Source organism: Plectropomus leopardus, chromosome 12, assembly GCF_026936395.1.
Source record: "Plectropomus leopardus strain MGB_pleo_1.0 chromosome 12, ASM2693639v1, whole genome shotgun sequence".
Lineage (NCBI taxonomy): Eukaryota > Metazoa > Chordata > Actinopteri > Perciformes > Serranidae > Plectropomus > Plectropomus leopardus.
Genome location: NC_142187.1, coordinates 18,420,480 through 18,444,088, shown reverse-complemented (window position 1 = coordinate 18,444,088; position 23,609 = coordinate 18,420,480). Strand labels below are relative to the sequence as shown.

Below are 23,609 nucleotides of genomic sequence, written 5' to 3'. Positions count from 1 at the left end.
ACACTTTTATTTGACGTGTTTGAATTTTTTGGTTTTGGTCAATACCTATATATATATATATATATATATATATATATATATATATATATATATATATATATATATATATATATATATATATATAAAATAGTCCCAAACACTGATTATATTGTGATTTACAGAAAAATAATTGGCAAAGATTATATAAGATTATATAAGAGTTCCACTTATAAATGTGAGGATTTGCTGTGTTTCTCTGTCTTAAAACATGGCTAATTAACTATATTTTAGATTTTGGATTGAGTTTGAGATAAAACCAAAAGTTTGATTATATTATATTTGGCTCTAGGTACATTTTTCACAATTTTCTGCTTCTGCCTTTCTGAAATAAACCGAATAATTAATTAAAATAATCGTTAGCTGAACCCTAAAATTCAACTGAAAACTTCACAATACCAAACCAACCAAAGCCTTAGTTTACCTTATAATATGGCTTAAGTTGCCTCTGATTGATGCTGAAGGCAACACCAACACTTGCTTAGCTGGGATTTCGGAGTTATATTTATCCCGTGTAAACCGCCCAAGGGAATGGCAAACTGAAGGTCCGATTTCACTGATCTGTCACCCTCCTCCTCACCACCCGCAGCCTGAACCTGGCTGACTCTACTCCATGGCTGACTGCTGTCAGGAGCCATACAGAAATTAATACAGATGGCAGTTATCAACAATATCAACACAAACTGAAGGTGAGTTTAGCTCCTACTTATTTCCTAATATACTGATAATAATAAATGTAAATGATGATGATGATAAGAATAAAGAGAAAGGACGTAAGTGTGATAACTCCACATTTCATTAAGTGGCCATGTTTTATTGTGAATACTGATGAATATAATGACAGGAATCAAAAATTAGTTATAGCACAGTGAGATAAATTACTCGATGCAAAAATTATACATAAGATTGTGTCCTAATACAGAACCGTGTTATAAAATTTGGGAATTCAAAGTCGAGGTCTGAAAGGAAACAAAATGGTAACAAACCGAAGAGTGAAATCATTCCGGAAGTCAGGCGATGTGAGTGTATACATTTTAGGAGATTTGAAGCTGTTACAGTATTAAAACAAAATGTAACAAAACATGATCATTACTGATCTAATGCGATCATTTTAAGAAAACATTTTGACTTCTTTTTTCTCAAGTTAAACCTCAGTTGTGACAGAGAATCAGCCAATCTCTCTACTCATCACACATTTCAAATTTGAAAATTTCTATGGTGCGACAGTGTCCACTTCACAACCGTGCAGAACTGTGGCAGCAGCAAGGAACTTTGAAGTAATGACAAACGAGAATAAACAAAAACAGTCCTCTACATCAGTAATATGGTCTCCGTGGATTATTCTGTGGAAACAACAAAGAAACACAATATTAAATCCAAATATCACAGCAAAGGACACTCTAATGTTTTAAGTGGATCAGCAGCACAGTGAAAGAATGAAAAACGCTAATAAGCCAGTAACACTATTCAATGAGTATGGATTTTGCACTTAATGCAGATTCACCGAATATTGTTACAACAAACTGAAAACAATATGAAACAGAGGTTACCAGGGGGTTGGGCCTGAAGCGGTAAGCAAGCATCATCCTCTTCCTATAAGCGTCATACTCGTCGTCACTTTTTGTGAGCTCAGCTGGGCGGTCAACTCCAAACCCTGCTCCGTTCATAGCGGTAGTTCCCCTGTAGTGAGACAGAGAGAGACACTCAAAATTAGTTTGAGGTAATTTGAGAACCAACAAAATATCTCGCTGGAAAAAGCAAAATCATTACAATTCTGGCCTTTTTCTCACAAGATCACAGTAGAAGAACTTCAGGCATAAATAAAAAAATAATGGATGGCTGAATTCCACTTAGCTGCTTTAGTTTCAGGGTCCTTGTACATGTGGCTCACTGTAACACTATAATGGCTTACTGGGACACTTCAATGAAACAGAGCTGTTGTCACTCGAAAAGCACAACAAGCAGCAGCGAAGTGGGACCTGAGCTCATGCTATGTCGATGGAAAGCTGCAGCAGCCACTCTGAGCTGAGGCTGTTTGATTCTGCAGCAAACTGAAGCCAAACTAAACGTTGAGGATAGTTTAACTTTTAGCAGCAGTTGCAGCTGTAAAATACTTACAGCCAGTCAGTAAACAGAGTGACTTCTCTGACATGTTGACCTACGTTACAAAGAATTTCTTCCTGCCTAAAAGACAAACACGTCTCCCATCTGTATAAAGATGTAATTGTTGCGGCGAGCTGCTACTTGGTGCGTTTTCGGCGTTAATGCCAACTATAACAAGTCAAAGCGTCTGCTGTGAAGAAAGGTCTGTTCGGGTGTAAACGGCAACAAAAGATGCACACTGCGTCTCACAGGTGGACAGCCTAGACTTGAGAGATAGTAAGAAATTTGTGTTCACGAAAAACAAAAGACGAATTTCTATTCAACAAAAACAATAATTGGAAATAAACACTTGAAATTTGTTTCTCTTGTGTAATCTACTGTGCACTTTATCTGGTTGACTTTACAGAACTGGAAATTTATTTTTTTTTACGCTTTAAAAAAATATTAGTGTTGCTTCACTTACAAGAATGACAAATGCACCCCAAGTGAGAGCAACAAAAGGTAAACATACTGAAGATGAATGCTTACTTGTTGACAGGAGCCTTGATGCCCTGTCCCTCACTGCCCAGGCCTTCTCCTTCCTTCCAGCCCATCTTCATAAGCATTCGGAAACCAAGATTCTCCACCGTCAACTTGAACTCTTTGTATTCTGAGTAGTCTGGGTCTCGGCCCTCCTGCAAGTCAAGGAGACTTAAGTTGTGCAATCACGCCATCCACACTTAAGTATTGAACCATTTAACCATTTTGTCTCTTTCTAAAATTAAAGGAGGGTGGAGAGATGACTGAATCATTAAATATATAGGTGAAGCAAGATCATTTTCTATTATTTAGCTGATTTAACTGAAACAAAAACACTGCCTGTCATCTGAGTCTGTTAAATCCAGCAGAGTCGGTGTATTCTGCACTGGTGGTTCTCACTGAATATAACCTGCAAAGACTCAAGTACTAATTAGATTTCTCCCAGAAAGACTTTTCCATTTATTTCTATTTGCTATTGCACTCAAATGGTATGCCATGAAGAAGCATACTTAATACAGTACAGGAAAACTACACCCCCCAAATGACCATTATACATATCAGAAAACTGTTTTTCTTGCATGCCTCCAATGCATCCAGGATGTAACTGTTACATCCTGGATCTTATGTGACTGCTGACTTTCAAATAACTTTCCATAAATATAGTAGTGGCTTTAAATATATCTCTAATAACATACTGTGCTTTTTTTTTCAACTTTCAAAAGGGATTTAAAAAAGTGTGGTTTCAACAACAGCGGCACATTGGGTTTAACTTCCAAACAAACAAGTGGCAATCACAGTCTACTCCTGGGGATCCCTCAGGAGGAGCTAAAGGAATTGCTCTGCTGGCTGTTACCACAGTGCCCCTGACCTGGATAAGCAGCTTGAAAACAGAGGCATGGATGGACGATCACAATCCTGTTTACAGACATTACCAACTGACCCCGGCTCTACGAAAATGTGTATGGCCCTCTTGTGGAGAAGCAGGCATTTAAAGTCTAATGCAACCAAAAATTACATTAAAGATGTATATAACAAGCTTTATAGTACTCTAGTACTATAGTAAAATATCCTGCAGAGAAGAGGTGAAGCTATTTATTCTCTCTGTCCACAACACACCTCTTACAGTTACACAAACATTTAATTACCTGTGAGAAAATAATTATTCACTCACAAGCCCTCAATAAACCTGTGATTCCTAGCGCTTTAATCTCTATTTTTGGTGTTACTGAAGAATTAACAAGATTCACAACCAAAGAGAGAAATATTATTGCTTTTGCTTTTCTTGCAGCCCATAGGCAAATTCTACTTCACTGGAAGGATCAAAAGCCTTCACCTTCTCATTCTTGGCTGAAAGATTTAATGTCCTTCTATATTAAGATAAAAAAAATTTAATACTAAGAGTTGCCCTAATAATTTTAAGAAAACGTGGGGCCCTAGTCTGTCTTTTGTTAATGATGACGCTTCCTTGGAGGATTAGTGTGACTTATTAACTGAACTATTATCTATATGCAAATATTATTTCTTTGTCTTTGTTTATTGAATCTCTTACCCATGCATATGTTTGTTTCCTGTTTTTTTTTCCCTTTGTGGGGGTGGGGGATATGTTAGGGCTGTGTGCTGCGTTTGTTGTTCTCATAATGATTTAAAACCGGATAACATGTACGTTTAGACGGATGTATGTTGTGCATTGACAGCCTAATAAAGATATATGTGGAAAAAGTTTGCTGTCTCCTTCTCTCACTCAAAGAAGAAGTCATTTTCATTTCCCTCTAAAATTGAAGTGAATTCAGAGGAAAACTAACCTTGAGTGCCTTGAACGTCTCCATGAACTTCTCCAGCTCCTCAGGGGGCAGGAAGTCACCAATAAAATGTTTCCCTTTACCCATTTCTGTCAGAGATTCTGCCCACTCTGGAAAGGCACAGACAAGATTTTTTTTTTTTACAGCAACAGTTGATCACTTCACACTGATAAAAACTTACTATCAAGCTGCTAGTGTTACAGAGGCAAGAGCAATTTTCCACACTGATGGTCAGCCTTACCACGGGTCTTCTCCATTTCCATCTTTCGGAGACGATGTTCCCAGGTGCCCGCCTGCTGGTCCACTTCTTCATCACTGTCGTATTCATGTTGGTGGTCTCTAATGGCCTTCTCCCACATCACCTGCATCTCTGCCATCGCTCGCTTGTGCTTCATGATCATGTCGTACATCTCTTGCATCTACAGAGTGTGTGGGAAAACGCAACACACATGCAGTGAGCAAACATCTTCTGATAATAGATTCAGGGTGTAAGATCTAAAAGATTGGGTACAAAACAATAGATTGTGAAAAAAAGTATTGTGGGGTTGAGTTCAAGTTTAGTTAAAATACAGCTGTGTAATTAATTTACACTTAATAAATACATTTAGTTGGTACATTTATACCTCTTGTTGTTCTTTGAGTTGTTTCTTCTGGTCTTCAGATAGTTCTGTCACTCCGACCAGACCAAGAGGTTTCCCCTTCTTATAACCAAGGCCTCTCAGCTCCTGGGCTGAAACAGACGTCACAACAAACTTATATATTCAGAAATTAATTACTGGACAGACTGACAGTGTGGCAAAAGTAGCAAATTAAAAATGAAACTATGTGCCATTTTATCAACATGTTTTCTGACAGGACTACCCATTTCTCTATAATATTTACATTATCTTCTAGGACTCTTCCAAAAATGCATACTAAAATTAGTATATATAGGTTGCAAAATATTGGACAATAGCATCAGCTCCCAAAACATATTGACATTGCCTTTTAAAAGGGTTACACCAAGTTTAGGTTTTATGTTAATTACCTAAATGTCCCAAAAGAACAAAATGTGCATGCATACTAAGGGTGATTGGTAATAGTTCACCATGTGATGATTTAATCTAAGGAGCCTGAATCTCACTGTTAAATTGTCTCAATTGCAAGAAATTGTGGTTATGAAATTAAGGATCATTCCATTCAGCCTATATGGGGGTGCTGAATGCCTAATGTTACACAGAACTTTCTGGTTTGTGCCTATTCATCACAACATAAAACTTATTTTGGTGTAAATGTATTAATCAGAGAACTCACATTAGAGTGTAGCGCTTGCAGAGTGCTAAATATTTTTTCGAGCTTATGAGCCAATCTTTATCAAAATCAGTAGATGAGCAGAAAAAGCTTTTTGCAGCTTGCGGCTTGAATCTCTTTCTCCCTCTCTGAGAGAAAGCGGAAAGTTCTGTTGAAAACCACAAAAGCAAGCATGAACAGATGTTCTGTCTATCAATCTCTTCTGCTCCCTTTCAGTACTGTGGACAGCGTCACTGACAGCACCTATACATGTACCTCCAACATACAGTGCTGGGTGGATTTCGTCCTATTACAAAATAAGTTTTTATACCAAGTCAAGAAGACAAATTATTCATTTAGGTGATTAAGCTCTTTTTTTCCTGGTGAAATAATGGAAACTAAAGTTGCAAATAAGAATGTGGATCAATGAGCAAAAATTCAAAAGTGATTCAAGTCAGCAATCAGCAGGCAAGAACTGATGAATCAGATTGGACTCTGTAAATTCTTGTCAGGGGCACCTTTGATGCATACAGCATGTAAAAAACAAGTTCACGTACCGGAGAGAGAGGGTGTGTTTGGGTCTGGAACATTAATCTCTGGAGGAACAATAATGGGAGGAATGGGCAACTCGACTTTGTCATCCTCAGACCCCCATCGACTCTTTCTCTTCCGTTTGACAGGCGGAGTTTCTGCCTGCTGAATGTGGGGTAGAGACGCAGGGTTCAGCGGTGGAGGGATTCCTGCTGATGACGGAGCAGCTGGTCGCTGTAGGTCTGTCCTTGACTCTGATGCTGGAGGTGGAGAGCTCTGGGCGGCTGCAGCACGAAACTCCTGTATTTTCTCTTTGTAGAAGCGGTGCGCTGGACTTTGGTGGTCAAATAAAAAACTGCAGTAGGAACAGTAGATATTTTGTGTAAAAGCAGGCTTTAAAAAATACAATGAGTGAAGAAACAGTGACTGACCTGCAGGCAGGATTGTCTCGGTTACGCTCAGCAGTGATGGCTTCCACCTCGGGGCCACCCTCCGCCACAAACCTGGCCAGCTTCTCAGCCACCTGCTGGGTTTCCGCGTCCACTGGGGGGGAGACTTTAAGCAGCCTATCAGTACTGGGACTCAATTCACACTCTACAACTGTAACGTACTCAACTGGCCCTCACACACCACCAGTCTAGAGCCAGTAGGGGATAAGAAGAGGAAGGAGGAGCAAGGGGGACAGGGGTGGTAAATGGGGAACTGTATGGTTGTGAGGCTTTTATTTTAACAAAAACCGAAAACCATGTAAAGCCCAGAGAGGCTCCACCACACACACTTTGCCTGCTGTGAATCTTGTGTCTGCATGTGTAACAATTTATGACTAGAATATACCCGATCTTTAAATTCTTAATTCAATGAAGCACAACATAGGGTGAGCAATATGGACAAAAAAGTGTACATCACAATCAACTGGCTAAAGTGCAGAACTCAATTTGCAGCTTTCAAAGACCACTCCAAAAACAAATATGTTTAATTCAGGGATCCTGGCAATGTATGCCATTATGTATGGATTGCCAGAAGATTGTAGCCAGGTACTGCTACCTGCTCAAATAATTTTCCCTTATTATACTGAATAAATAAAATTGTTTGCCCCAAATTTTTTGTCTTGTTTTATGAATAAGAACTGAAAAGAAGTTGAAAAAAGTTATACAATTACATATTCACCGTATCTGTGCTGTCTTGTTAATTCACTGTCATGTAAATGTTGATGAATGCAGCGATAATGGTATGATTTTCCTGGGCCGAAACAATAATCTGTTTCTGTTAACTACATCACCACTTAATTCTATCATAACTAATACATTTTCAGCCAAGCTTCATATTTGGGTACTTGTGACTTGTGGTACTTGTGTGCAGTAAAAATAGCATTGTGTCAATATCTGCAGTTGAAAGATATTGACACATTTTTTCTTTCAAACTAATTTGGTCGCACATATCCGAGTTTGGTTCAGTTATGAAGCACTTTGAGCTATTTGTAAGCTGTAACATACAGGTGCAGAGGCAACCTTGTGTAAGAGTGTAAATTCAGCCACCGAAATACTTCTTTCCTTACTTTGTCAACATCAAGTTTGTTTTGGCCTGCACTCTTTCACACGGAGGTTAACATTTTGGCTACGCTGACTGTCTGGCTTCTGTAACAGATAAATTCTAAAAACACAAACATGTCTTCCATACTCTTTTCTTTTTTCCACACTTATACAGACTTGGAATTTCCTAAAATCAGATTCTATATTTTTACATACCGCATAGGAACCCATTTTATTAAATACAGAAAATAAGAACAAAAGTAAAAAAGCCATGGCCTGTATATGTTCAGCATAAAATAAGAAGCAGTCTGATGGTGAACCACATTAGAACCCTGACTATGAACCATTTTTGTATGATGGTGTGGTCTTGAAAGCCAGTATGAAGATGCTTTTTTAAATGCAACTGAATACTTGCAGCAATAACACAGTCACACACTTGAGTGTGAATGCATACGCATACGTTTATGTGAATTCATACTGTGATCACTAGTCACGCTGAACTGAAACTGACGATGCTTTTCTGACATAATATTCACCCCCCTTGCAATTACATAGTAGTATTTCTGTGAGGAAAGATGAGACAAAGAAAACAGAGACAAAAGACAGAGTGTAAGAGGTAATCTTACCATAATCCAACGTATCCTCGGGTCTTAGCAAATCCTTTCTCAATTCTGCAACTCTTTTTTTGTAGTATAGATACTCCAGGCTGCTCTTATCATATAAAAACCTGAAAGACAAAGATGACATTTGAAATCAGATGTGTTATATATAACAATATATGTGTAAATAAATCTGAATAAGCCTTGCTGTCCTTCGAACTTACGAGAAAACAGGATTGTCCTTGTAGTCTTCTTTGGCCTTTCTCTCCAGCTCAGCTCCTCCCTCCGCCACAAACGAGGCCATCTTGTTGATAATTAGTCTGGTGTCTGAATCCTCTGGGGGAGAGACTTTAAGCAGGCTATGAGTACATTTACTCTAACGGCACCTATGACAATATGCCAGTCACACGGCAACTGTGCCACTGGAGAATGCAGAAGATGCACTGAAATGTCCGAGCCACGGAGTTGTCCAGAGATACACTGAAAAACACAGGCCTTGAATTACCTTTCATCTCTAAGAATCTGGAGTAATCGGCCTCTTCTTCCTCATCTTCATCATCGGGAGAACAAAACACACTTGGCCTCTGGCTGAGAACGGGATTCTTCTTGGAGTGCGAGTAGTTCTTGAACTGACTAAGCATGCTACTGACTCCAAGGCCAGGCCGCTTGCCAACAAGAATGCTCTTTTTCTGCAGTGCATTTGCTCCTGGTGGTGAAGTCAATGTTGTGGGAGGTTTGGTATCACTTGTGGAACCTAGAAAGAGTGAAACAGGACCAATTATTAAAAATTTAGTACACGCCTTCATGGAAAAGGTTTTATTCTTTCTGCTATAGATGGTAAGGTCTGTTCATCACCACTACTTTTGCCATATAACCAACACAAGTAGGTATTTTTATGCTTCCTGTTCTAGTAGATTCATTAGGTCAGGAAGCCCTTTTTAAAAAACCTTTTCCTCCCACAACTCTACAGCAGCCAAGAACTCATAGTAGACAGCCTCTTATCTGTCTTTTACATAAGCCACAACAACATTGTTATGTTTATTATAATTTTGTTCCCCATTTGCTATGTTAAATATACAACATTAAGGTAACACATAACTTGTGATAAGACAATGACAAAAAACATCACTGTAACCTTTTAGTTAAAACTGATCAGGGTACTTACCAGACACATTGTTGGACTTCTCTTTCTGCATCTTCATGAACTGCTGTAAGAAGCTTCCATCATTTGCAAACTTGTTTGAGGAGGCTCCTTGAAGAGTGGGAGAACTAATGGGATCAGAGTGGATGAAATATGTCACAAATTATAGAATTTTTTAAATAGATTTTAGGCAAATGCTGGTGTCAAAGAAAACATTAATACATAATAATACTGATGAGAAGCACCAGACATACAGTAGACACTGTATTTAAAATACTAAAATTATTTCCACAAGACTGTCCATATGTTGAATTTTTAGACATCTGTGCCAGATCTGCAGCTCCATAAGTATGTCCTTACCTTGGAGGCAGAGGTTTGCTTGTGGTTTGCACGTTCATTTTTGCTTGCTCTGCCATTCTGGCCTCAATCTCCTTCTTCTTTTGAGCTATCAGATTCTCTTGACGGATAATATACATGTTCATCTTGTTTTTCTGTGGGGGGATAGACTTTGACTTCCATCCTCCTCGCCCTAAAAAAGATAAAAAGGAAAATGCAATATATTAAAAAAGAAAGCATTTTATTCAGTTGTAAAGCTTGCAGTTGAGACAGTAAGTAAGTAAGTGAAGTTAATAGTTAGTAAAATGTATTCATTGAGTGCTTTTCGCAGACATAGATCAAAAGATGTTTTACAAGGGCAATATACAACAAACCAGAATGAAAGCATAGAGGATAAAGTGAGTAACTGAGCCACATAATTAAAAGTGCAAAACTATTTCAACAATACATGTTGAAAAAAATGACAATTCACAACAAAAATACACAAAAGAAAATTAAGAAAATACAGAGCTTGTGCAGACAGGTTACCAAAATGCCTGTCTAAACAGGTGCATCTTTGGCTGGCTTTTAAAATAAACCACAGAGTCAGCAGACCATAAGGGTGCTGGCAGAGCATTCTGAAGTTTTAGGTGCAATGGAGTCATAAGCTCAATAAGCAAAGGTAACATTGACATTTTCTGACATGCATCCTATGACATCTGCCAAACTACTGGATATTGTTATGTTCCAACTTCTTAAAGGCCAACATGTATTGATAAGGAGAAATTGCGGGAGGTTATTATTGCCAGATACATAAACTACAATATATATCACATATATTTGTATTATCATAAACTGCATTTATTAATATTCCTATTTCTATTACTATTGGTGTATGTTATGTTATTATTATTATTATTATTATTGTTGCTGTGCATCTCTCACTTGCTCCTTCTTTCTCTCTACCTATGTATCATTTTGCCATATTGATTACTGTAATTTTATTGTTCTATAAACACAACATCTATTGCACATCTGTCCGCTGCTCTTCCTGAGGTTTCTACCATTTTTTTCTCAGTTAAAGGGTTTTTTTGGGAGGGGAGTTTTTTTTTTACTGGCTGAAGAAAACTGCAGATTTCCATTGATTACACACAGTATTTAATGAAGGTTTAATCAAGGAGAATCACAGTTGAACATACAGAGTTTGACAAAATCTCCGGACTGCATACACTGTGTTAGTGTCCTTGTCTAAGCCTTGTATTTAACCCCAACAGTTTTCTCTTGAGAATCACAATGTGTTCCCTAATAAGGTTATGCTGCACCAATCTGTAAGTGTGTGGAGATTCTACTGGTCGCTAACTTTAAAAAGCCAACTATGCTGAACTTGCTGGCTCTAAATCACATATCTAGGAAGAGACATTTGGTCTGCACAGTGCGGGACACAGTGCTACACTTCTTTCTCTAACCTTGGTTGCTATAGTGATGGAGCCAGGCAGCGCCTCCTTATCTGAACAGCTGTGCTCCCTCCCTCATAGTCGGGAGACCACGGATGAAACATGGCTACAACAGTCTCTTTCAGGCCTGCTGCTGACCTGACCATGACCTTAAGCATAGCTGTCTCATATAATCTTTAGCTGACTGAGATTTAGTTTTGGGAATCGCCAGAGGCTCCACGATATGATATTATGAAAAATAATTAAGTCATAATACAATGTCATTGTGATTTAAAACATTTTGTGATATGCTAATTATAATACTTTATATATTTCTATATATTGAGATTTATTATGTTATTTCTGCTGCAAGTTATACCAAAGGAAAACTTTGACAACATCTATTTTATCTAATACAATAAAGTTTATCTGCCTGTTCATCTCACTTCAGCCATTTGTACTGTCACAAACTGTAAACTGAAAAAAGCAATTGATCTTGTATTGTATTGGGATACTAAACATTTAATTTTCATTTGCAACATTTTGTTTCAGTTAAAATTATTGTTATTATTAATTCATAAAATGTGATAATTGGTGTCATGTACTGATGTAATATTGCCGTGCAAAACATTGCAATACTACGCTGTATCAATTTTTGCAATTTTTTGTATCAACTTCACAAAGTCCAATAACATGGACATATATTTATTCATATGTCTATCTAGGTATTCAATTACCTGCTTTTAGTCACATAGCCTCCTGTGTTTGCATCTGTTTTTCAATCTTAATCTATCACTGTTTCAATTTATATATTTTGTTCTGATCGATCATTGTTGTCTATTTTAATATATCACTGTTGTTTAATTTATCTATATCATATGTCGCTGTTATGACGATGCAATTATCCTTTGGGGATTATTAAAGTTTTCTATCTATCTATCTATCCATCCATCCATCCATCCATCTTCTCACAAATGGCAACATATGGTAGCTTACAATATTGTCTACTGATATGTCTGACGCGTTACAGGAATAACTGTTTTAAAACTATGTTTATTCCCTGTCTGAAGCAGACATAGAAAATAAAACTTGAAACTTAATCTAACGTTGCATTGCAGTCTAACATACAAGAAAGCTTCTTTAAATTAAACAACATAACAACTTTAAAAAGCTAAGAACTGAGGGGGGAAACAATATTCATGTCAATAAATTCATATATAACAGGCTGCAAAAAAAAGCTAAAAAAAAAATATGCTAGCGTTTTTTGAGTGAATGCATATTGTTTTATTTGATAACTAACTTAAATGTTGCCGACAGCTACTGTTGGCTATCGTTGTATACTGGTTACGCCAACGAGCGATTTCTCCTCAGGCTACCGAAGCTTAACAGTTTACGTTTACAGCTAACAGCTAACCTGGCTAGCTAAAATGTTTCCTAAAGGGCGTTGCTAGACATTTAGCGTGAGTATCAAAGTCAGATTCACAGTAAAGATTTACCTGTATCGCTGGGCTCCATAGTCGTAGCAGCAGGAGTACAAATATGTTTCAAAAACGACGCTTACGGCCTCTCACTATAGCTTTGTTAACGTTAGCTTATCTGTGAAGTGAGTCCACTGGTAAACGCGAGAACCACTCTTCCGGTCTTAGTTTTTCCAGAATAAAAGCACCAATTTTAGCTATGGACCTTAGATACTGAAGAGTTGCCTAGGGGCCACTTTTCCAAAATGGCATGAGGCCAGGGGAAAGTTAATAAACACACAATGATAATATCTATCAGAAAACAAGAATAGATAAGACAAATCAGTTCCCCTGGCACTTATTTATTATCAACAAGATCCATTTCAACACTTTTTTGTATCTTGCAACATAAGTTACATTCAAAGTACAAAATAATCCATAAATCAATTTATTTTTATTGGGGCAAGTGGGCCACCCCATCAGGGGCTAGATTTGGCTGGGCCTTAAGCTGAGTATCATTGCTATCAACTGATGTCTACAAATTTGTAGGACCACAGGCATGGACTAAACTACTAACCAATTTGGCACCATAGCTTCATCAGACATCAGAGTTTTCTATTATGACAGCCCCAAAGGAACATTTTTAGAAAATGCATGTACAGTTTTCCCCTCAATACTGTCCCCAAACTACAGCTCCTAAATGTTCTGTATTATTTGAAGGGATTTTCAAGTCTTTTAACTTTCCTAGTTAAAGTAGTTTCTTAGTTATTTTTAATTTTTAAAAACTGAATAACCAATTTATGGTGGAGGGATGAGTCATGCAGTTTTTGCCAGTCACTAAGGGATACTCAACTCAAAAGTAGGCTACTTGTAGCTTCGGGGAGGGTCAAAATAATAATAATAATAGTAATACTACTACCACTACTACTACTACTACTACCAGCCTACTTCGATTACTACCACTACTACTACTACTATTATTATAAATGATAGAATAGAATAACTTATAATTGATATGATAACATTAATAACAAAATAATAAAAATAGCATTAATAATAATAAAATTAATAATAAGAACCAGGAATAATCAGGAACCTCCTCCTCTGATAAAGAACAGTCTCTGGCTAAACATAATTTAAAACACATCTGTTTTGTATACTTGTAAATATTTTATGTGTGTGAGGGAGAGCCCTGTGTTATAAAACGAAAAATAAATGACCCTTGACAAACTTGTTATATTTCTCTCTTTTATTTGAAGGTCAATCTTAAACCGGAAACCTTCTTGTTAGTAATTTTTTCTAGCTGCCATGGTAACGTTACGTTGGTGCTCGTGTGTTTCCGTTTCCACCATCGTTTTTCTCGTTGTAAAAATCAGGTTTTGTTGTCCCTTGCTGCTACCCGTCCGTTTCGTACGAACTGCTCTCCTGCTTAGAAATGGCTGAAGCTCCCCCACGGCCCTGCCGGTTTTTTTGTCACCGGTGTTCAGCAGAGATAAGTCCGCGTTTACCGGTAAGTACAAAAGAGAGATATTTGCCTCCTTGAGAAATGAGAAATGATTTTGTGTTGTTTTATGTGTGTATTTGTGGCGCACCCCACGTCGACCCGTTACTGCTGTTGAGCTACGCTAGTTAGCTAGCCCCATTGGTAACAACGGTCCACAGTGACAGTCAAGTGGTTGTAATTAAGTTGGCTGGTACACTCACGTTACTCTCCTGTGTTTTAAATATATAATTTTAGCGAAGTTATGTCGCAGTGTATTATATGGCTTTTGGTCAGCGTCCATCTTAACAGTCTGTTAGGTCTCATAGTGGTGGCGTTTAACGTAAGCAGGCGATCTAACAGAAGAAAGCGTAGGTACACTTTCTGTATTAGATTTCGTTTATTTCAGGGGGTGCATGGCTCATTCTGGTTTTGATTTAATGACTTCAGACAGATAATGTAAAACTCTCGATTTAAACCTCTTCTCTATAAGGCTTGCTTTTAGGTTATTGTGGTCATACCGCAAAAAGAAGTAAAACTTTCACCACACATCGCTCCTATCCAGAGTCAGTCAACATTGCTGCAACAACCCGCCCGCCTGCCACAGCAGTGTGTGTCAAGCCATTCATGGGAAGCTTCTTGAATGTTACAGTAACATTTACTTTATGGACAGTAACTCAGCTGCACACCTGTGTGACAGCGTACTGTCAGCTGATCATGTGTACTAATTGGGCATAGCATGTGAAATTTGTTAAACTACAAGCTTGTCAGGTATTGAGTATAAATTACTAGTACTTTACTTGAGTATTTTCTTTTCATGCTCCTTTGTTCTTTTACTCCACTACATCTCATAATATTGTACTTTTTACTTCACTACTTGTATCTGGCAGCTTCAGTTAGTTTACAAATAATGATTTTTGCTTAAAAAAAACACAAGAATTATGTAAAAAAATATGATGATTTGTTATGAATGAAATTACCCAACAGTTTAAACAAGTACGGCAGCAATGGAAAGTTAACTTATTAATGAGATCACAGAGAACTAATTGTCAAATATTTCAATAATCATTTAAGTATTTTTTTTCATTAAAATAATTTTGACATTGTTTTTTATTTGTTTATTTTTTGTTTATATTTTTGAGTATTTAAGATTTTTTCCCCTCTTTTTTTTGCCAATAATTTTGAGTTTGGGATTGAGGGGGTTTTTTTATATATAATTTTGAGTTTTTTGGGGGGGTGTGGATTTCCTTAAAAAAATGACTTCATTGGTTACTTTTACTTTTAATACTTAAAGTACATATTCCTGACTATACGTAATTACTTTTACTTAAGTTAAAAATTCAGAGCAGGACTTTTACTTCGAGTTTCTTCTATTTTCACAGGATGGTTTTACTTCAGTAAAGGATGTGAATACTTTCTCCACTGCTGTGTGTTGTGTGTGTGTGTGTGTGTGTGTGTGTGTGTGTGTGTGTGTGTGTGTGTGTGTGTGAGAGAGGCATCTTGGATGGATGGTATTGATTACCCTAATGGTCCACATCAACCTCAGAATCAGAAAAGAATTAATTGCTAAGTAGGTTTTCACTTTCAATTGCTTTGGTTTTTGGTGCATAAATTAAACATTCAATACAAATAGTTAGAAGAACAATAAAGAACTTAAATATAGAATAGAAACAATTAGAAAAAATAATGTTGAGATTATGCTATAACATAACAAATATGTACAATGTAGCTGTATCTGAATAAGCTGTACAATTTTGTGCAGGATGTGCAAATTGGCATGGTGTGCACATCACAGAGGCATGTTTACAGGAAAGTATGTATTTTATTTCCAGCATTAGACATCAAGGTATATCGTGGAATAAAAACTGACAGTTATCATACTATGTACATTTACTCATCGATGGTGTTAAAAATAATTTTTAAAAAAGTGACTGGATGGAAAATCCAATTTTCCAATTATAATAAAATAATAAAATGTTTTCATTTTTTAAGGGAAATTTTAACTTATAATAATGATAATCATTATGCATTATGCAATCATCATACTATATACTGTGATGCATTTTTTCTGAGACTGTAATTGTGACATAAAAATGTATTCAGTTGATATCTTAATACATACTTGATATTCACATGTATATATATATATATATATATATATATATATATATATATATATATATTTACTGTAGGACTACACCTGTCCACGCTGTGAATCTGGTTTCATTGAGGAGCTGCCTGAGGAAAGAAGGTATGGACGATCTTGTGTCTCATCAATTTGATTAATTCCATGTTAAAGTGGATTTCTGAGTCTTAGCTTTTTACTGTCTTTACCACTGTTTTGGTGCAGTACTGAAAATGGGTCCGCATCCACATCCTCCACCAGTGAGCAGAACCGCCCAGCCTTTGAGGTCAGTGTGACTTGTTAAATATGCTGGTTCAGGACACATTTTGCACACTGCACCATGATTTGACATTGCCTCTGTCTTTTCTGTTAGAGCATGGATCACCAACACTTGTTCACATTTCCCTCTGGATACGGTCCATTTGCCCTTGGGATTTTTGATGAGAACTTTGACCTTCGAACGCGGTTACCCACGGAGGACAACCGAGAGACAGAGAACAGGAGAGAAAGGGAAATGGCATCACGGCAACGATACAGTGCGCGGCAACCGCGGGGTCGACATGTTCCTCGACGACAGGTCACGCGCCATGAAGGAGTGCCTACATTAGAGGGGTGAGACATTTTCAGCAGTTGAGTGTGTTGGAGGTTGTTGTGGGACACGAGAGGGTTTAGGGGAAACAAGAAGCTGCTTTTGTATGAGTAGTACCTGCCTCCTATGTTATAGTAGGAAACACTTCAAACAATATTATTTCCAGTTTTAGAACACGTTGACATGATGTGTTTAGATGCATGTAAACATAATGTAGAACTTTGCTAAAATAACAGATCCAAGAAAAATAACATAACGTTATATGGTATGCTTCTTAGTAAAAGCATGTTACCTAATTCAAAGAAAACAACAGCAACAAAAACACTTAATATCTAGTAATACTAGATAAATAACAAGGAGCCAATATTCCCACTAATACCAAACAGTAGATATTTTGTATATGATTGTATTATTAATGCAGTTTTGCGATTGTAAAACTATTATTACGTACAGGCATTTTCTTTTTGTGCAATTAATGTAAAAGACAAGTTTAATTTCTCAGTTTGATTCAAGTTTTGAAATTGTTGTTATTTTGTGTGATTTTTTTTTTTTCCGGACACAGAATTATCCAGCAGTTAGTAAATGGAATCATAGCTCCTACAGCCATGCCAAATATCGGGATGGGGCCGTGGTAAGTATAAAAAAATGTGATCCATGTCTGTTTACTTGTTTCATATCACTATGATTCCACCCTCTCCTTGAGCCTCATCTCCGCCAAGTTGTCAAAACTTCCTTCTATCACCTCCGCAATATTGCCAAGATCCGACCCTCTCTCACACCTCCCGCTGCTGAAAGACTAATCCACGCCTTCTTTCCTCCCATCTGGACTACTGCAACTCACTCCTTTATGGCATCAGCTCCTCCTCAATAGACTCCCAACTAGTCCAGAATGCAGCTGCCCGACTCCTCACCTGCACCAAATCTTAGCACCACATCACCCCAGTCTTGAAAAAACCTTCACTGGCTCCCTGTCTCCCACTGGATTACCTTCAAGATCCTGGTCCTCACCTTCAAAGCCCTTCACCCTCTAGCCCCCCCTTACCTCACTGCCCTCCTCTCCCATTACCAACCGTCACGACCCCTAAGATCTGCCTCATCAAACCTCCTCTCCACCCATAAATCTATAGTCTGCACTTTTGGGGACAGAGCATTGTCCTCTATTCCTAGACCCTCCCCCTTTTTGTTTGTAAAGTGACCTTCAGTTCAGGAAAGGCGCTATATAAATCCAGTGTATTATTATTATTATTATTACTAAGTATTTTTTTTGTTATTGTTGATTGTCCTCTTGCCTTGTAGGGGTATGCTACACTCCAATCCAATGGACTATGCCTGGGGCGCCAATGGTCTCGATGCTATCATTACACAGGTATAAAATGGGTTATTTGTTCTGTAACAGTGGAGATAAAACTGCATGTCAATTAGGCAGCTTCAGCCTTCTAAGAATCTTTTCAATAGAGCCCAAGGAAAAGTACTATTTTAAAAATCATTATTATTGATTCATTGTATAGTGGTTTAGTATATTTTATTTCATAGCAGTGCCATAATGGCAGGATTCAAAGTCCTTAAAGTTATTTCTGCCTTTTAAAGGGAACCTTTTAGGCTAATTTTCAGGTTCATACATGTATATAAGGTTTCTCATAGAAAATGTTTACATTCTTTAATGGTCAAAAACACTTTTATGTGTATATATATATATACAGTCTGTGCTGGGACACCTGTATTCAACCGTTGTCTAAGAAGGCATTGTTTAGTGCCTGTCTCTTTCCCCTCCTGAAAAAACCCAGGAGCTCTCATTGGTCAGCATATCGGGGTCTTCCATATTGCTGTTTCTGCACCGTTATTGCAGCTATGGGAATGACTGAGTTGCAGCACTTTCTTTTGTGAAAAATCGCCAATAAAAGTTTCTAAACACAACTGGACGTGTTCTAGCAGGATTATGATCCAAAATCAGGGAGAAATGACCAACATCAGGTGGCACACTCCAAACTACAGGCACACTACAGCAAGTGTTTACATTACGTAGTCTATACATGAGGCTACCTAATGTAAACACTTGCTGTTGTGTGCCTGGAGAAAATGATTATGTAAAGAAAATCAGTATACCTTGACTGTAGGCATAGTAGAAAAAAACTGTTTAAAACAAAGTATTCAGAATGGTCTGAAGCCTGAGGTTTTAGGTAGGTCCCCTTCAAAAAATAGCTTTTCTTTTTTCGAAAGGAGTATATATGAATGGTACCCTGCTACTAAACAAACTAAACAAGCAGCACTTTTGTGCCAGAATTTAGCTGGTAAATTAACTTTGTCCATTAGACCTGACACATGGATAGATATTGTAAGTAAATGTCTAAAAGTTGTCATTCACAAAACAGTCATGTTGCCATGCTGAATGATTTATTGAGATTCTTCTTTACTTGTAGTTATTGAACCAGTTTGAAAACACGGGCCCCCCCCCTGCAGACAGAGAAAGAATAAAGAGTTTACCCACCATTACCATTACAGAGGAGCACGTGGGTAAGTCTGTGTCTCTATCTCATACTCTCTCGTACAGTTACTCAAACATTATGTAACACCCATTCTGCTCCAGAGGCAGCTTTTTTGAGTTACTTTCAAAACAGAAAAGTTCTCCTTTTGATCAGTGCTGTTCTTTGTACTGCTTTCATACAGACACACGTCACTGAACCTTCCTAACATGCCACATAAAAAATACACTTTTTGTTTGCATAGACCTGTGATTCAATAACCGTTTTCTCTATTAAGAGAAGACAGCTGACAATTAGCAACCTCTGAAAATGCTTTTTTTATATATAACTTTCTGTTAGTCTTACACAATTACAGACTAATGCTAAAAGATTCCTGCATATATATGTTCTTCTCCTTTCTAGTGGTATGAAATGAAGTGCTTGAATTGAATCTTACACGGCACAACACTGCCTAAACTCAAATAAACAATCAGTGTGATCACGATTTCTCATGTAGCTGAGTCTGTGGGTCTGTCACACACAGACAGACGAACAGTATGTCACTTTCTGTTTGTGCAGGTGCTGGTTTAGAGTGTCCTGTGTGCAAAGAAGACTACAGCATTGAGGAGAATGTTAGACAACTGCCGTGCAATCATTTGTTTCACAATGACTGTATAGTACCATGGCTTGAACAGGTATGTATATCTGTCAGAAGTTGATTATGGTAATTGATTGGTATCAGCGTGATCAAGTCTGATTTGTCTTTGATAATTTGTTAATTATAACCTATGTTGGTTTGTGAAAACCTCTGAAGCTATTAATGTAACACATGAACTGCAAAAACACCTTAAACAGCAGCCAGAAGTTTCAGTTGAATGTATTAATAGTGGCACTGAGCCAGTTCACGAAAAGTAAGGCAGAGATGCTTTGGGTTTGAAAAAACTGATGCTTCACCCCTACTTTTAAGAAACACTTCTGAGTGCTGCTGTAGGTTGACTGTATGGCATGATAAACACTATATAATAATCCTGGGCGTAACTGTTTGTTTACCAGTAATGTGGATTTGTTTACGTGGCAATCTGACAGACTTAAGTCCTGGCTCATTTGGCAACACCTGTAGTTTCTGGTGGTAACAGCAAATGCATTTGAATATTACAGGTCACAGCTTTCTTCTTTGTTTTTAATGAAAAAGTCAGGCAATTTTTGTTTGCCTTTTTCCATCCTTCTGTGAGCAACCACGATCTGATTTTATGCTGCACATGGCGTGAGTCTGCAGACAGCAGGGCACAGTGAAAGTGAAAGTTAGTTACCCCGTTATGTTGGTGTCCAGCCTGTCGCCTGCAGCTCTTCGTCTAACAGCTCACTGTGGGTGCTCTTGATGCTTTCATAGCTTCTTGCAATATTTCAAACTTATCTGCTATCAAAAATGCCAAAATGAACATTGACTTGTTTTGGAGATGCATTTTTTGATGAATGATAGCCATGAGTGCGATGCTTAATTAAAAAACATGTTGCATTTAATGTGACTATTTCATAATAACAATCAACTTTGTTTTGCCAGTTAAATTATTTCTTAAACGAACAGTGCGTAAGATTTAGGGGGATTTAATGGCACCTAGCGGTGAGGATTATAGACTGCAACCAGCTAAAACGTCTCTTGGTTACAGTTCTTCCAGTGTTCAGGTTTGGGTTTTTTTGTTGTTGTTTTTTTTACTGGGAGTGGAATTATTTCTCCTCATCTCCTCCTCTCCAAAACAAATGGACCAGGTGGTTAAAACTGGTAAAAAGACTAAATTAAGCAGTTTCATGTTCCAAATCAATATTTCTCGTACACAAAACGCAGATCCCAAACAGATCTGCAAGACTGATATCAGACGCTGATCATGGTTTTTGATTGATATCAGCTAAACAAATCCGTGAAGTCTGAATTGTCTCTGATAATTTGTTAATTATAACCCATTACGTGCTGTGAAAACATCTGAAGCTATTCTTAATGCTGCAGTGTGAGCGAGTGAACTGCAAAGCGACACAAATAAACAGCAGCAGCAGACTGACTGCTAGCCTAGCACCTGCTAATGAGTTCTCCCCTATTCTGATTCAGACTTTCAGGAGGTTTTAACCGGAAGCAGAATTATTCGTAGAGGTCTCTTCCTCTCCTGAACAATCAGACGTGGGGATTTAAATGGGTAAAAACACCGATTAAAGCAGTTTCCCGTTACAAGTGAATGTTTCATCGACGCCCTTGTTACGAAGGGGCTGCTAACTACAGCTGCCGACGCGAAAACGTGAATGGTCATATTTAGAATCAGTGTTTGGCTTTTCAATTCTGAGCTACTGTAGCACCATGGCGATCTCTGTAGATGAAGACCTGCTCCCCATATAGATAGAAACGTCTCATTCTAAGGTAAGGAAAACACAGATCTTATTTTCAGGTAATTTTACACTGAAGAAAACATACTTACTATATTACATTCCATTTCTGTATATATCCCCTTAAATGCTACACACTGGAACTTTAATGTGAAGCATCAGCAGTAGGAAATGGTTGCATTTGCAGTAACATAGTGAGTATCAAAATACTGCAAACATAGTATTGCAATATTTCCATCAGTGGGCCATAGGCTCAATTGCCGTGGTGTTACCTAATTCAGTAATAGGTAGGGACATGACAGACATTTATTTTAAATGAAAATCTTGGAAATTATATCTTAAATGTGTTGAAAATATTTAAAGTGATTACATGAGTCTTGGTTTTCCTTGTTTCCCACAGCATGATACGTGTCCTGTGTGCAGGAAGAGTCTTAGCGGACAAAACACAGCCACAGACCCACCAGGGTTATCAGGAATGAACTTCTCTCCCTCGTCCTCATCCTCTTCCTCCCCCAGCTCACCTAGCAATGAGAATGCAGCCAGCAACTCATAGATTTTCACAGTCACCGTCACCTCACATCCGAAGACCTCACAACGTACGTCAAATGAGACCCAACAGCTCCCATCTACAGCTGAGACCAGGGCAAAAGTCCGTCTCAATTCTAGGGGACGATGTGAGTCGAGTTGAACTTTGAAGTTGCAGACTTAAAGACATCATTCCTCCCCTGTGCTGAACGGACACTGGGTCCAGCTCCTGCTGCTATTGTTGCCGAGTATTTGAGGAGGTGGGACAGGGCAGTGTTGAACGAGGATCCAGAGAGGTTGTGAATAGTAATGAAAGCGGGATTGTGACCAGAACTGGAGCGGAGTTTGAGCCAGAGTGGACTGCTTTTTGATGGAGACATGTCTTTGCCACAAGGCTGGGCACATTTTATATTTAAAAGACAGAATGCTCTTTTTTTAAAAAACATAGCCTGTGGTGGTGCAGAGTCCATAGATGTGTAGTAGATAGAGAATAATTTTGAAACACTGTACAGCTGGTGGATCAAACTAAAACCATGTGGAAAGGAAACTGAGTGTATGCATCTGATTTTTATTTATTTGCACCTTTTTTTTTTTATTTTGCACAAATTCTCTCTGATGTTGAGAATGTGAATTTGGGTAAACTACTGAACAAAAAAAAAAGATTTCACAATTTTGCATTTAATAAGTCTTAAGGGACTTTTTTTCTTTTTATTAGATTCTCTTTTTATTAGAGCTTTATTTGGTGTATTTGGTGCATCTTGACAAGGTAAAGATCCTCACAGCTTAACAGCAGACACATTTTTATTCCTCAAGTAAATCAAGAAAATTCACAAACCTACTTATTTATTGAGTCCCTGCCCATGAGACAAATTGAGCAATGTAAAAAAAAAAAAAAAGGCATGGGAACATCTTACCTCTATGAAACTGGCCAAATGTGTTTCACAAAACAAGTGTTAATTATTTTATTTACTGAATTTTCGTACAGTCACAATAAAGTGCTAAAACAAACAAATTTGTAGTTTCTGCTGGTAATTAACTGTTTCTAAATTTTATCCTATCCTTTGCAAACTCCAACAAACCCTGCAGTGTAATCCAAGTCCCATTTGTCTGGTCGTACTACCCAAAACCCTCCAAAGCCCTCTCCTATGAAAAACTGAAAGGAAAGGGAAACTGAACTGATGCTTTCTTCAGCACCAGATTCCATTTACAACAACAATATTTTCTTTCTGAACACGGGAGCTTCTGGTTTACCACTGTCTTGACTGAAAGTTGGTGGTTTTGTGTGAATTTGGTGAATCCGAACTAATCCTTTAAAAGTTTAGTTGGTTAG

General features: G+C 37.7%; 2 protein-coding genes across 2 annotated transcripts; one reads left to right on the top strand and one right to left on the bottom strand.

The window, feature by feature from the left end:
- Positions 1–814: 814 nt before the first annotated feature.
- Positions 815–12,914, bottom strand: sugp1 (SURP and G patch domain containing 1). The gene is made up of 14 exons (XM_042497318.2): positions 12,771–12,914; positions 9,887–10,055; positions 9,551–9,654; positions 8,891–9,139; positions 8,610–8,733; positions 8,413–8,513; positions 6,689–6,812; positions 6,284–6,612; positions 5,081–5,187; positions 4,699–4,876; positions 4,461–4,567; positions 2,668–2,813; positions 1,587–1,716; positions 815–1,379 (listed from the first exon to the last, which is right to left on the bottom strand). Exons 1-14 carry the CDS (start codon positions 12,787–12,789, stop codon positions 1,353–1,355), a joined length of 1,914 nt encoding a protein of 637 aa, XP_042353252.1. The 5' UTR covers positions 12,790–12,914; the 3' UTR covers positions 815–1,352.
- A 1,141-nt stretch (positions 12,915–14,055) lies between these two features.
- Positions 14,056–23,291, top strand: rnf126 (ring finger protein 126). Its single transcript, XM_042498376.2, has 9 exons — positions 14,056–14,241; positions 16,404–16,462; positions 16,562–16,622; positions 16,710–16,948; positions 17,488–17,556; positions 18,222–18,291; positions 19,343–19,436; positions 19,964–20,079; positions 22,155–23,291. Exons 1-9 carry the CDS (start codon positions 14,167–14,169, stop codon positions 22,305–22,307), a joined length of 936 nt encoding a protein of 311 aa, XP_042354310.1. The 5' UTR covers positions 14,056–14,166; the 3' UTR covers positions 22,308–23,291.
- Positions 23,292–23,609: the final 318 nt, after the last annotated feature.

Bases quoted from the DNA above. Each gene is read 5' to 3' on its own strand.
- sugp1 (XM_042497318.2), bottom strand. The intron at 2,814-4,460 runs GTTAGTTTTCCT...CTTGACTTGCAG, and splicing joins AGACGTTCAAGGCACTCAAG to GAGGGCCGAGACCCAGACTA. The intron at 1,380-1,586 runs GTAACCTCTGTT...TTGTTTCCACAG, and splicing joins GCTTCAGGCCCAACCCCCTG to AATAATCCACGGAGACCATA.
- rnf126 (XM_042498376.2), top strand. From the start codon at position 14,167: ATGGCTGAAGCTCCCCCACGGCCCTGCCGGTTTTTTTGTCACCGGTGT. The intron at 16,623-16,709 runs GTCAGTGTGACT...CTTTTCTGTTAG, and splicing joins AGAACCGCCCAGCCTTTGAG to AGCATGGATCACCAACACTT. The intron at 16,949-17,487 runs GTGAGACATTTT...TTCCGGACACAG, and splicing joins GGAGTGCCTACATTAGAGGG to AATTATCCAGCAGTTAGTAA.